The sequence below is a fragment of the Pteropus alecto genome, unplaced genomic scaffold (genome assembly GCF_000325575.1).
Source record: "Pteropus alecto unplaced genomic scaffold, ASM32557v1 scaffold157, whole genome shotgun sequence".
NCBI classification, from domain to species: Eukaryota; Metazoa; Chordata; class Mammalia; order Chiroptera; family Pteropodidae; genus Pteropus; species Pteropus alecto.
In genome coordinates, this window is record NW_006440626.1 from 3,600,680 (window position 1) to 3,613,390 (window position 12,711).

The 12,711-nt window shown below is 41.7% G+C and overlaps 1 protein-coding gene across 1 annotated transcript in view; it reads right to left on the reverse strand.

Moving 5' to 3' along the window:
• Positions 1 to 8,266, reverse strand: part of RBX1 (ring-box 1) — a 12,900-nt gene extending 4,634 nt beyond the window's left edge. Inside the window, exons 1-3 of the mRNA XM_006917388.3 lie at positions 8,108 to 8,266; positions 5,973 to 6,051; positions 1,485 to 1,555 (exon numbers count right to left, since the gene is read on the reverse strand). Of these exons, the coding sequence (XP_006917450.1) occupies positions 1,485 to 1,555; positions 5,973 to 6,051; positions 8,108 to 8,185 (228 nt within the window). The 5' untranslated portion in view covers positions 8,186 to 8,266. The remainder of the gene's footprint in view (positions 1 to 1,484; positions 1,556 to 5,972; positions 6,052 to 8,107) is intronic.
• Positions 8,267 to 12,711: the final 4,445 nt, after the last annotated feature.

The following is a 12,711-nucleotide window of genomic DNA, read 5'->3' on the forward strand; positions in this document are numbered from 1 at the left end:
TCCTGATCCCAAATGTCTTCCTGCCAATCATCTAAGATATATTATGGGTACGTTTAGCAGTCTCAAATCACACTGATCAGTGCTTTAGGGTTTATAGAGAAGGTAACATATATTTCATCATTCAAGCATTAACCTGGCAAGTAAGCATGACAAGTATTATCGTCTTTATTTAACAGACAGGAAACTGAAACCCAGACAAGTGACCTGCCTAACTCATGGAGCTGGTGAGTAGAAGACCGAGAACTAGAACCCAGGACTAGTCCAAAGGCTCCTGCCACACCGCACCAGCCCCTCCTTATGGCAGGCTCTCTGGAAGTCAATCCTTAGCCAAATTTAGGGGAAGCTCACCGCCTTTTTCCTTCCACTAGAGTAACATGGTTCCCAGTATATGCCTGAATGCCAGGGAAAGCAGAGAGTCCGATATATTTTATTTCTTTATCCCCATAAACAATACAGGCTTCTGTGAAACTGCCCAAAGGGCTGACAGAATTAAGAAGGTCACCACAAGGTGTGGGTGAGCCTTGAGTACTGATAGCTACTATCTCTTCAGTAATCATAACTACCCCAAATTTGGATTTATATTTATTTAGCAAACACTTATGTTTATCATATGCTAGGAGGTGTTCTAAGCAGTTTTAACATAAAATCATTTCATTCTGAATAAACTCTATGCAGTCTACTGTTATCCCTATTTTTCATGAGGGAACTCTGGCTGAGAGATCTCAAATACCTGCCCAAAGTCACTTAGCAAGTTGCACAGACAGAGAATGGTGGTCTGACTCTGAGCCTCTTAGGCCTATGCTATACTGGGGGCTGTGGGTCCTCTGACCCCTTGGTACCGGAGGTCGATACGGGACAATTTTAGCTCATCTGACTGGGGCTATAGGACTATACGGATGAATTTTTAACACATGCTAGAAATAACATTTGATGTTTGTTATCCTTTACAGCTGTCACACCCTGGAAAGCCGTACATTCAGTCCGGCGATGCTGCACAAACATTTCTGGCATGACCATGTTAAAAAAAAAAAAAACACACAGAAAACATTAACTTAGTACATTTGCTACACTTAAAGTGTGGGTACACACACACTTGAACACTCAATTTGTTTACCAAACTGAGTTCCAGAAGACACTTAGACTTAAAAAAAAATCAGATAAGACAGATTTCTACCGATAGGATATTTCAAAAACTGTGCCATAGACTTTGAAAGCAATTCCCAAAGATGAATCCCCAATATGTTGATAACAAACCTGGGCCCATTCTATCGTTAAGACAAACCAGTGCCTCTGCAATAACTAATAATTGTTATCCTGCGACAGATGAATAATACAAGGATTTAAAATCTTTTTCGCTATTTGTATACCTTTTGGGAGAAAGGTGGGCTAGTCATTTTTTTCCTAGTTATTTTCAAGACTGGAAAAGCAGGAAAAGCGGTAACATGTTTACAAGCCATGCTGATAGAAAAAAAAGATGTTTCTACGTTACAGACTCCCCAGGCAACGGTGCACTCTTCAGAAGTAGCAGACGCCTGGTTAGCTTGACATTCTATGCCTGTGGGAACAAGAGCGACAAGGTCACTGGACCTCAGGAGCAACAACCTTTCCATCTGTAGCAGTCCTATCTGCGCGATTACACAATGACATGCTGGGGGAGAGGCACGGGGGTGGGGGTGGGGGGTCACACGGCGGTATAAACCTGAATTTTCTATCCTTGTTCAAAAACAAGAGTAAGGAAGGAAAGGCACTTTTTAAATTTTGAATATAACCTGACTTGTCCAAATGGAAGTGACTCCTCCTAACTTGGTAAATTTCGTAAATTCTTAAAGCTACCTTGTAACTCTTATTGTTCTCAGAAGTGGCATCTTCCCCCTATTCTTGGCAAATGCTTCTTCCTAGGCCCTAAGAACACGTAGGCTCACCCATGTGAAGCTCCAAAGCCTAAAGGGGTCAGGCAGACACACGTGAACTGAGATGGAAGCCAGATAAAAGGGGGCAAAGTGGCCTGTGGCAAACTGTAGAGTGTGCTCTGCATGAAGACATCAAAACTCAAGTCTTTAAAACACTGTCAACAAAGTAAAAATCTGTTAGGCCAATGATTAGAGATTTGGGGCCTGCCACTTACTGATACTGATGACCCCTGCAGTGATTCTGTCTGATGAACACAGAAAACTACTGAAAATGTACACAATATCAACCTCACAGAGGAAGAAGAGATGGGAACTTAAATAGAATGAAAATCTGACAGATCGAGAATTGGTGAGCAAAGCTCTACTGGGAATAAACAGTTAAGGAATAAGAATTACTAATGCATAATTTGCCTTCTCTGAAGGTGGTAACTAAATGGTATCTCCCTCTGAAGAAGAAAAACCTGAAAGACCAATGGGAGACAATTACGTCAAACTTCCACAGGTGGAAATTAGTAAAATTTTAAGAAAATAATGCTAAGATGTTAATCGGTATGTTTGGTCTTAGTTAGGGGAAGAGATATACCATAATAAGGGTTCTTCCCTGACCCTTCGAAAATATGAAAGACAAAGGGCCTGACTGAAACCCCACAACTTGCTTTTGCTACCCACATTCACACTACAAAGAGAATAACTGTGTTCTCCTTTGATAAGAGCAGAGAATCTAGGGTCTATGCAGTATATTGAAGAAGTTACTGGGGCTGTGAGTGCACTACCATACTCAAAGGGATGGCAGAGAAGACAAATCGGATGTCCTTCGAGTTGGATCCTCTCACTTAAATGAGGACTATGAATGATAAAATTAGCTAAATAAGAGGTACATTTAAGTACATAACAAAACTGTTTCAAGGGTTATTATCATATTCATATTTTTCTAGGTCTAGGTATTTTTAAGGGACTCTCTCTCTATGCCAAGTACAAAGTAGGCTCTCGGTACTTACATGGGCAAACAAAAACCCCTTCTATAAACAAAAATAATGGGGGCCAAATATATATTTATTCTTTACCAGAAAATCCCTCACAAAGAACAAAAATATATAGGAGGGGTAGGATTGAGATCTAGAATGCAAGACAAAATGGCATGAAAAATTACTAAATACGACTGTAAAATGTTCTCAAATTTAAAACGTTTTCAAGCTTTTGGTGCAGGTAGTCGTTAGTTTAAGAGGGGAAGGAACAGGGGAACACTGTCAACCTAGAGCAGACAGACAAGCAGCAGACAGACATTATGGGTTCCTGTCAGACCCCTGCAAAGTGATATACTAAGCTTGGGAACTTTTTAATTTCAATACAAGAGCATTACCACCAAAGGCCTGCTAAGGAAGCAATGGCTTCATCTCGGAAGTGGACAGATTTCACACTTAAAAAACACTGATGGACCTGTGGTTTTAGGAAAAGACTAACTTCTCATGGGCAAAGGCTGGGTCTAAGCCCTTCCAGATGTCCTCTTCATATGAAACAAGATTACTCAGGGTAATGGAGAAAAATAACACCTAGCAGATTGTGTATTTCAGCAACTCTGTAAAGCACCAAGAAATGGGGCAGTATAAAATATGAAGCTGTAGTAGGGCATGTAATATCAATCTGAACTCAAAAAAGGAAGACCAAGAATGGTCTGTAGGAGTCCAACTGGGGCACAGCCATGACTCTTACTTATTTAGTCATGTATATATTCATTTCATGCCAGACCAAATTTATTAGAAAATGGCCAATGCTAAACTGAGATTCTTTATTTTCATCTTTAAGAAAAAGTCTTTTTATTAGAATCATAATCCATTTATTCTTGAAAGGAAGACAAGTCCAGTTATGGCAACCAGACTTCTCCTTAGAGTCTGTATTAAAGAAAAGACTATGTTTCTTAAGGGTAAAGACTTGATGTAAGTCATTTTATCCTGGTGCCTAGCAAAAGGCCCAGAATATAAATATTCATTGACTGAATAAAAGATATGACTTGAAAACACTTTCATAATTTTTTATAGGAGTTCGATGTTCTACTTCTTCATCTGACATTTAAAATATATGATAAAGCAGGTGTCTAACTGAAAGCCTATATTTCTCTCAAGTGTTCAACACAAAGACAGAAGATCAATAGCCTGTGCCTGTCATGGTCTTTCCAAGAAGTGCATTCACTTCCATCCAGAGACACACACAACAACTTAAACACAGAAGTAAAAAAAAAATCAGGATTATATAAAATCATTAACTATTTACAGAAGAGAGCACCGAGACAGTAAAATTTTATCTGAGTCCAACTCCTTGTGAAAATACATGGCAAAAAAATTGGCAAATATGTAATCTAATACCCCACCCAAACACATTTAAAGCTGCTCATGTGTTTTTCTGTGATGGGTTCCTTCTATCTATATTAAACATGGTAGCCACTGATCTGCTTTGACTCTTCTGTGAAAAGGTAAACAGGGTCAAAACTCAAAGAAACCAAGGGCAATAAGTTACCAATACCTGCCATAATTGCTTTCCAACACAAAATATTTGATTTGTGCTTTCAAAATTATGTTAAGCACAGACTATTTCCCTATCTTGTGTTTTTATTATTCAGTGAGCAAATATTTAGTGAGAACCTATTATGCACTGGACACTATACTAGATGCTGGGAATATAGCAGTAAATAACATGGACATGATACAGAACTAGTTAAATGGTTGCTACAAAGGAAACTATAGGGTGTCTTTGGAATATTTAACAGAACTGCTATAGATTGTTTGTGTGTATGTAAGCATGGTCAGAGAAAACATCTTTGAGCAAGTTCAAGGTGAGATTTAAAGACCAATTATAGGTTAGTTTTGCACTGCCCAATAAAGCTGCCACTGGCCGCAAGTGGCTACTAAGCCCTAGGTATATGGCTAGTCTGAATTAAGATGTGCTGTAAGTGTAAAATACACTTCAAAAGTTTAGTACAAAGAGACAATGTAAAATATTTACTTTAAAATACTGATTACATGTTGAAAATAAAATATTTTTATATAGCAGGACAAATAAAATACAAATCATCTGTTTCTTTTTACTTTATTAATATTGGCACTAGTGTATTTTAAACTATGTATGTGCTTGCATTTGTGGCTCACATGCAGATTGCACAGTGCTGGTCTAGAACAAGGTAGCAGGGAGAAGAGGTAGAGAATATTCCAGGCAGAAGGAACAGGATAGGATAGGTAAAGGTTCTAAAAGAAGATGGACACTTCAGCAATGGAAAGCCAGAGAAACTACCTGACTCGGCAGGACAGAGGCTCTAGATGAAGTTGGAGAGGCAGATGAGTGATTTAAAAGTAAAAATGCCTATAATTTCAATTCTAGAAAGTTGAAATATTTTTGACCCACTTCTGATCTCAATAACAAACCATTTTAGCACCTGGATGAAGAACTAATCTCAACTCTTTCTGGTGTGGTCAACATTCTTGCCCCTGTTGCTATAAGGATAGCAAGTTAGTCCATCAATAGCTATCCTCAAATTCACCACGTGTCGACCATCATGTGTGATGGAATATGTGGAGATTTAAACAAAATGTCTTTAGTGCAATTAACTGCCTATTTAGATGTTGGCAGTGATGTCCTCTCAACTATGTTTGGTGCTAATATTAAAAACCCTTACTTCTTAGGTTTTTCTTTATAAATCTTGCCTAGGAAACACCAGCTCTGATGGAATATTTTAGCTCAAAGTTTACTACTTTATTCCTTTCATTATTTTTGCCTTTGAGTCTGGGTCTTCAATGGGAAATGCAGAAGAATAATCAACAGGGCCTTACGGTCCACAATTCATTCTAAACGTGACCTTGCCATCTTTAGATTGAGTAGATATATTCTGAGATGGGTATGCCTCCAGAACATCATGAAAAACTACTCTATCTCAAATATATCAATGGACAAGATGCAGAAGACCCCAAGCGCTCTGATGATGCTTTATATTATGAAAAATAAAACTGGTCACATCAGATAGACATAATCTCTGTAACCTTCTCAATTTCCTCCCAGCCTCCTCCAACTACTTACAGAGATCCATAATGTGGTTCCTGCAGATGGCACAGTTATCAACCACAATATCCCAGGCCCAGAGGGCTACTGCATTCCACTACAAAGAGAAAAAGGGGGAACAATGCACTCTCCTTGTAATACAAATACACATACACACACTCTAGGATTTCAGGCTGCAGTTGCAGTTATCATCTCTTTGGCCACAAGGACCACCAAACAAGAGTTTTTGGATATTACTTCACTCCTATTTATCATATCATAAGGCAACAGTAAGCTACACGTACGCTCACCCATTCCACAAATGGTTGAGTATATGAACACAAAAATTAATGAGTCAACTTTTATTTTTTTTAGGCCTACAGCACCTGGTCTTCCTAGGTGGCCTCCCATCCAAGAACTAAGAAAGCCCGACCTTGCTTAGCTTCTGAAATCAGACGGGATCGGGCATGTTCAGGGTGGCATGGTAGTAGTCAACAAGTCAACTTTTAATTTTACTTTTTCCTACAGCTTAAAATAATTTGGTCAGCCATATCGACATAAGCACATCAGGAATAATTTGTAAGTGCCTGTTTCAGGTCTAATAGGTAGAGTGGAATTAGCATGTAGGTTCCCCTGGCAGTTGCAGACCTCAATTTCTACATAAATAAATACCTGCTTTTCGAGGCAGCTTTGGAAACATGAGTGGGGAGGTGAAAGCTTGGAAGACATGAACTAAGACGATTGGATCATAAAATGGGTAATCGTGGGATAAGCTGGATAACACAGAACAAGGTCATCACCTATATCTAACAAGATTACTTCCTAACGAACTCTAGAATTGTGTTTAGCTCCTACCGCCAAAGAAACTTACATTCTCGACTTCTCATGCTCAGACTCTTATATTTAGTTAATTCCAATAAGAGTTTATCCAAAAGTGGCATTTAAGTAACTCAAACTTCAGCCTTCTGCAATTATAAGTATTCCCAAATTCCTTTTTCCTCCACTAATTTGATGCTACTTCCCAAAACTTCATCTCTTTCAAACCAATTCTCATTGTCTAGTAACTAGTCCAGCACTTTTCACCAGGCAGTTTCAACTTGGAGGAAAAAAAATCCTACTTCTATTATTATTCAATATGGCTGCTGGTTTTAACTGAGCACGCAGTGCCCACAATGAAACGCCAAAAAGCAACTAGGAGGGGGAATATCGTGGTGTTTAGCCAGATGTTCCAGGAATAACATCGTCCCTACTTCAGAATCTTCATTTTGAACATATTTATTTTATCTCAGGTGGGAATCGGAACCTTTCGCCCAAACTGTTAGCAAACCACTATAAGGCATTTCATGCAGTAAGTCACGTTCCACATTTTTTGTTTTCCCACTTTTAGCAGGTCGTTTGCAACTGGTACTCAACCCTCCCTAAATGACGCAAGATTTGGGCTCGCATTTTTTTTAACAGATTCCACCATGCTTTTTTTTTTTTTTTCCCCATTCTTTTTTTTTTTTTTTTTTTTTTTGGAAGGGGATTCTGGATATTACCACATGACTGGGACGGCTTGTGTGACAAACCAAAAGACCTCTCCAAAGAGGCAAGAGTTACACTCAAGACACTTTAACTAGGCGGGGCTCGGGACGGAAAGGGGGCTAATGGGAATGGACGCTTCGATCAGGCGAGGACCGGGTCTGGGTCCCTCAGAGTTAGAGGGACCCCGAGCGTCAGAGAGGGGCGGGGCAGGGAGATCACCAGCCCGGTTCTTCAGACGCCTCCATTGCGGTAAGACCTCAGGTCCCTGGCTTCCGCCGCACTGCCCCATCCTCCACCCACCGCATCGCTCCGATTCCCCCTTCCACCCCACCCTCTCCTTCCCCACCCCTCCACTCCAGTGACAACTCAGGCGCTTGGCTCCCGCAGTCAAGTCGCAACCCCGCGTATCTCAATAAGCAACTCCGTGATTGGCCCCTCAGCCTCTTAGCGAAACCAATACTGCTATTGGCAGTGGGCCGCAATCATGCCGATCAAGCCTAAGACCCGCCCCCCAGCTTCCTTTCGTGGTACCCGGTCCCAAGAACGCCCTGAAATGAAGCCCTTTCCTCCGCGCCCCGGTCATTCTCGGGCCTGCCAGCCAGATCCATGCCTCTCTAGCTTCCCTGAGGAAGGCGCTGGCGAGACCCAACCTTTTTCACTTCAAAGCGCTTCTTGCCCGCGCCGCTGTTGGTGCCGGTCGGGGTATCCACATCCATCGCTGCCGCCATTTTGGAAACACACGTTCTGTCGCCCGGCCACTGCGCCTGCGCATCGGCGCACGCCTCTACCTCCCCCCTCCGAGCCCCGGCACCGCCTCTCGCACCCGGTCTCTTACTGGCGCGCGAGGAGCAGGTAGGGGCGGAGCATGTAGCCCCGCCTCTTAAAGGCGCTGGCCGGGTCACCCCTCGCCTGCGTGGGCTGGGGGGAAGGCGGCGGCCGGAGCGGCTGGGGCGGGGTCGGGCGGGGCGGCGCAGACGTGAGCGAGCCGAGTGGCAATGTTCGAAAGGACTCCCTCTGGTTGCCCTCCCCGGGAAGCCCCCGGCCACACTCCCTCAGCTGGGGCGGTGGCTGCTTCCTCCGCCTCGGCCGCGACCTGCCGCCCTAGCTCCGCCCCGTCTTGCGGACGGATTTTCCTCGGAGGAACGCCGGGGAAGGGGCGAAGGTGGGCATCCCGCCTCCTGCTGCCGAAACTCGGGTCCGCACACTGGCGGTTCGCAAATCCTGACCGGCTTCCGAGCCAGGCCCGAGATGCAGCCTCCCTGTGGGAGGCCTGAGGCGGGGAGAGCCGGGGCCCAGGCACCGTTTAGTTTCTTGAGTCCAATTCGAGATATGCTTAGGATTCGATGGAGAGACGAGCTCCCGGGATGTCCTCCCTTGGGCCAAACTGAGCAGGCATTCGCCAGCCCTGCCTTCACCTGCCTACCTGAAGTAGGTGGAGGAAGGAGGCTTAGGAGTCTGGGAGATGCATCTCCATTCTGCCCGAAATACCAAATCCGTCCCAGAATGGCCTTTGGTTAAGGTACACGATTTCAGCTTCACGCACGTGAGCATACATTTCCCGTTCATCAGTTGGTCATCTAACTATAGACGGCTTCCTACTTTCGGTCCTCTTTCCGCTCCTTGTGCCATAATCACATCTGTGGTCCCAGTATTTCTTGAATTTGAGGCATTCAGCCACTTATTCTTACAGGTCATTCCCTCCCAGCCAAAGCACCTGTACTTTCTGTCATCCTCGCATTTCTAAACCAGGCCCCCTTTTGCACTTTTAACCTTGCAGAGGTGTAACTCAGTTACATCACTCTTAAATCTTGTATTGGCTTATTCGAAATCTCATATTTTCTCTTAAAAGAAAACTGGAGAGCAATGGAGTGTGTTAACTCCATTGCTAAACCCAAAACTCTACGATTTGTTTCCTTGTCTTAGTCATAAACAGGAACAACAAATCCATAAAAACATTACAGCTTTAACCAGACTTGGGAAGAGAAAAATTGTTTGAGACCTTAAAGCATTGTAGGAAGCCTACGAAGTTTTTCTTAGCTAAGTTTTGTTAAATTAATGATTTCATGTTAAGATTTCTGTCATCTATTTATTGTATTCCTACAGGCCCTTCCTTATAGGAGTACTAGAAGGCATTGAAGGCATATTTAGCCTTCGTTCAACAAATTCATTGAGTAGGTACCAGGTCCTGTTATAAACAGGAGAGACACAGTGATGGAGTCAAACTCTTAGTAGGGAAATGACATATCAACGAACAAATACATCAGAAAATCTCTAGTATCACTAAGTGCTATGAAGAAGACAAAACAAGGTCATGAAATTGAGGGGAAATGGAAGTAACGTCAAATTGAGTGATCAGGCCTCTTTACAATGGCTTAAAAGGCCCTGCATGAATGATCTGCTACCCATCACTTTACTATGCTTTTCTTTCATTTTTTTAAAAATGCTATATGTACCTTCTAATATTTTTTTACTTACTCATTTATTAGATTTACTTTTTATGTGTCTATACCAAAAGAGGGGATTTTGATTGTGTTGTTTATTGCTAACAAACCCCTGGAACAGTGCCTGGTATGTTATAGGTGTTCAGTATGTGTTGAATGGATAAATTTGAAACTTTTTGAACAAGGAGAGTTTGGTAAGAGATGTCGGATAGACAGGCAGAGGCCAGATCAGGAAAGCATTTTATTTCAGATGTTATGGGAATATATTGAAGGAATAAATTAGGGGAGGGGACGATGTGACATATTTAAAAATTTTTTAAGTTTTTAAGCTTTGCGAAGAAGGGATTATAGGGATGCAAGAGAGGAAGCAGCAACAATTTCCAAGTTGTCTGCTTTGTACAGAGCTACAGTAGGGAGATGGATGATCTTAGAGGTGGTTCCATTAAGCTCGAAAAACCTCATGTACTATCTCTTCTATGGAGATTTGCCTTGCTGTTGTGATTGGCCATGATATTCTGTATACTAGATTCTGTTGCATAAACCTAAGAAAACTTTGTGTAGGTTTCATACAGATTCTTACCTGTTTTCAAAATTTCAGTTTACAATGCAATATGTTACCATTTTATTTTAGTTCTGTTCCTTCAGCCATCCATTCATTCAACAAATATTTCTAAAATATCTATAGAACCTTCTGTGTGTGTCAGCTACACCATGGTGGTCTAGATAAAAAGGCATCAGATATTTTAAGTATTTGTAAAAATCTCCTTTCATCATTTAACTTATGGTATAATAGCAGAGAGGCAAGCCAATTAATGATAATTCCAGTGGATTTCAGGAAAGGGAAGTACAGGGTACTTTGAAGTAGAAAGCAAGTCCAGGGGTGGGGGTAGGAAAAAGTCCTTTTAGAGGATATGGTTTGAGACTGAAGGATGAACTAGATGGAGAGTATGCACTGGTGTGCTGGTAAATGTTTAAAAATCAGCTCTTAAAAAAAAAAAAAAAAAGCCCCGATTTGTAGCTTTAGTAGCCAGATTTCAAAATTCCTGAAAGTTTAACAATTGCTTTTGTAAGCTGATGCAAGCTGGCTCTAGCACTTACACACACTGAAAGATGTGGAGAAGGTGGCATCCCAAGTAGAGCCAATAGTGTGTAGAAAGAGCTAGAAGCTAGAAAATATATAGTGCACTATTAAACTTGGAATGGCTGGAGTGTAAGGAGAAAGAGTGATATGAGTCTGCAATGATGTTCAAGAGTCAATTGTTAGCATCTCTTTTCCAGAGTTGGTCATTAAACATTTGCCACTGATAGGGCCCAGGTCATGCAAGACTATGCAGTAGAGCTATGCAAAAGGTGTTGGTGTTTATCTTAATGATGGGAAGCCACGGAAGAGCTTTTACCAGAGCGTCTCATGGTCAGATATGCCCTTTTAAAAGCATCAGGCAGGACTTCCACTTCTGGTAAGATGGTGTAGACATACTTTTCTCTATTCTTCCCTCTAAGTACAACTGAAATCTCTGGACAGGATATATTCAAACTAAAAAGATAAATAAATAAATAGATAAATAAATGAATAAATAAATCAGAAAGTCTGAGAGGTGGAGAGAAGAAGGCAGACTAGTTAGAGACCTCAGAACTTGAATGATGTGGCAATGAGTTCCTTGGGTTTTCTTTTTATCTCATACATCACAGACTTAGAGCTGAAGAAGCCGGCAACCCCAAAATGCCAATGAAAACAGATACAAAAAAAGCTCTATCAAAAGACTGCTTTCTCTAGCAAATACAAAACTTTTAGAAAATAACTGCCCTACTCCATCCAAACACAGAAAAAAATTAGCTCCACTCTCACCTCTGCCGGCAAAGCTGAGTGGGGAGCTTAGACTATACGGCTCCCATGTCTGTAACCAGGTGCTCTGATACCCAGGCCAGGGTGGTAGAGGCCAATTAGGGAGTTGAGACTTTTATCCCTTCTGGATGATGACAACCTTCCGTACTTGTATAAGAGGGGACCCCAAGGGGGTCTGGACTTTTACTCCCACCCAGCAGTAATGAGGCATCCCTTCCCCTCTTTGCTGGGGTGGTGTAAGAGAAGACTGAGTGGAGAGTCAGGACTTTCACCCAGCAAGCATGAGGCCACCCGTACCGCAGTGTCAGTAGAGACCATGTGGGAAGCTGGAACTCCCACCCTTAGGTGTTAATGGGGACTCAGTGAGGAACCTGGACTTACTTCCACCTTCCCTTGCTGGAGCACTGTCCAAGGAAAACAAAGTCAAAACGGGTTTAAATAAAATCTAGAGTCTCATAAAGGTGTCCAGTTTCACTTGAAAATCACTCAACAAGAACTGTGAGATTTCATAGTGAAAATAATATATGTCAACACCAAGATAACAGGTGTCAGAATTATCTGACAAAGACTTTAAAGCAGCAATGATATTTTTGTTCAATAAGCTATGACACATAAGCTTGAAACAAATGAGAAAATAGAAAGCCTCAGCAAAGAAATAGAAGACATAAAGAAGACCCAAATGGAAATTTTAGAAAAATGCAATAACTAAAATAAATATCTCAATGGATGGGCTCAAAAACAGAATGGAAGTGATGGGGGTTAGGGACTGGGGAATCACCATACTGGAAGACAGAAAACGGAAATTACCCAAACTGAATAAGAGAGAATAGGTTGAAAAAAACCAAAAACCTTCAGAGCCTCAGGAACCTATGGGACTATAGCAAAAGACCTAACATCGATGTCATCAGAGTTCCAAAAAGAAAAGACAAAGAGGGCCAGGCTGAAAAGGAAATTGATAAAATAGGGGTTG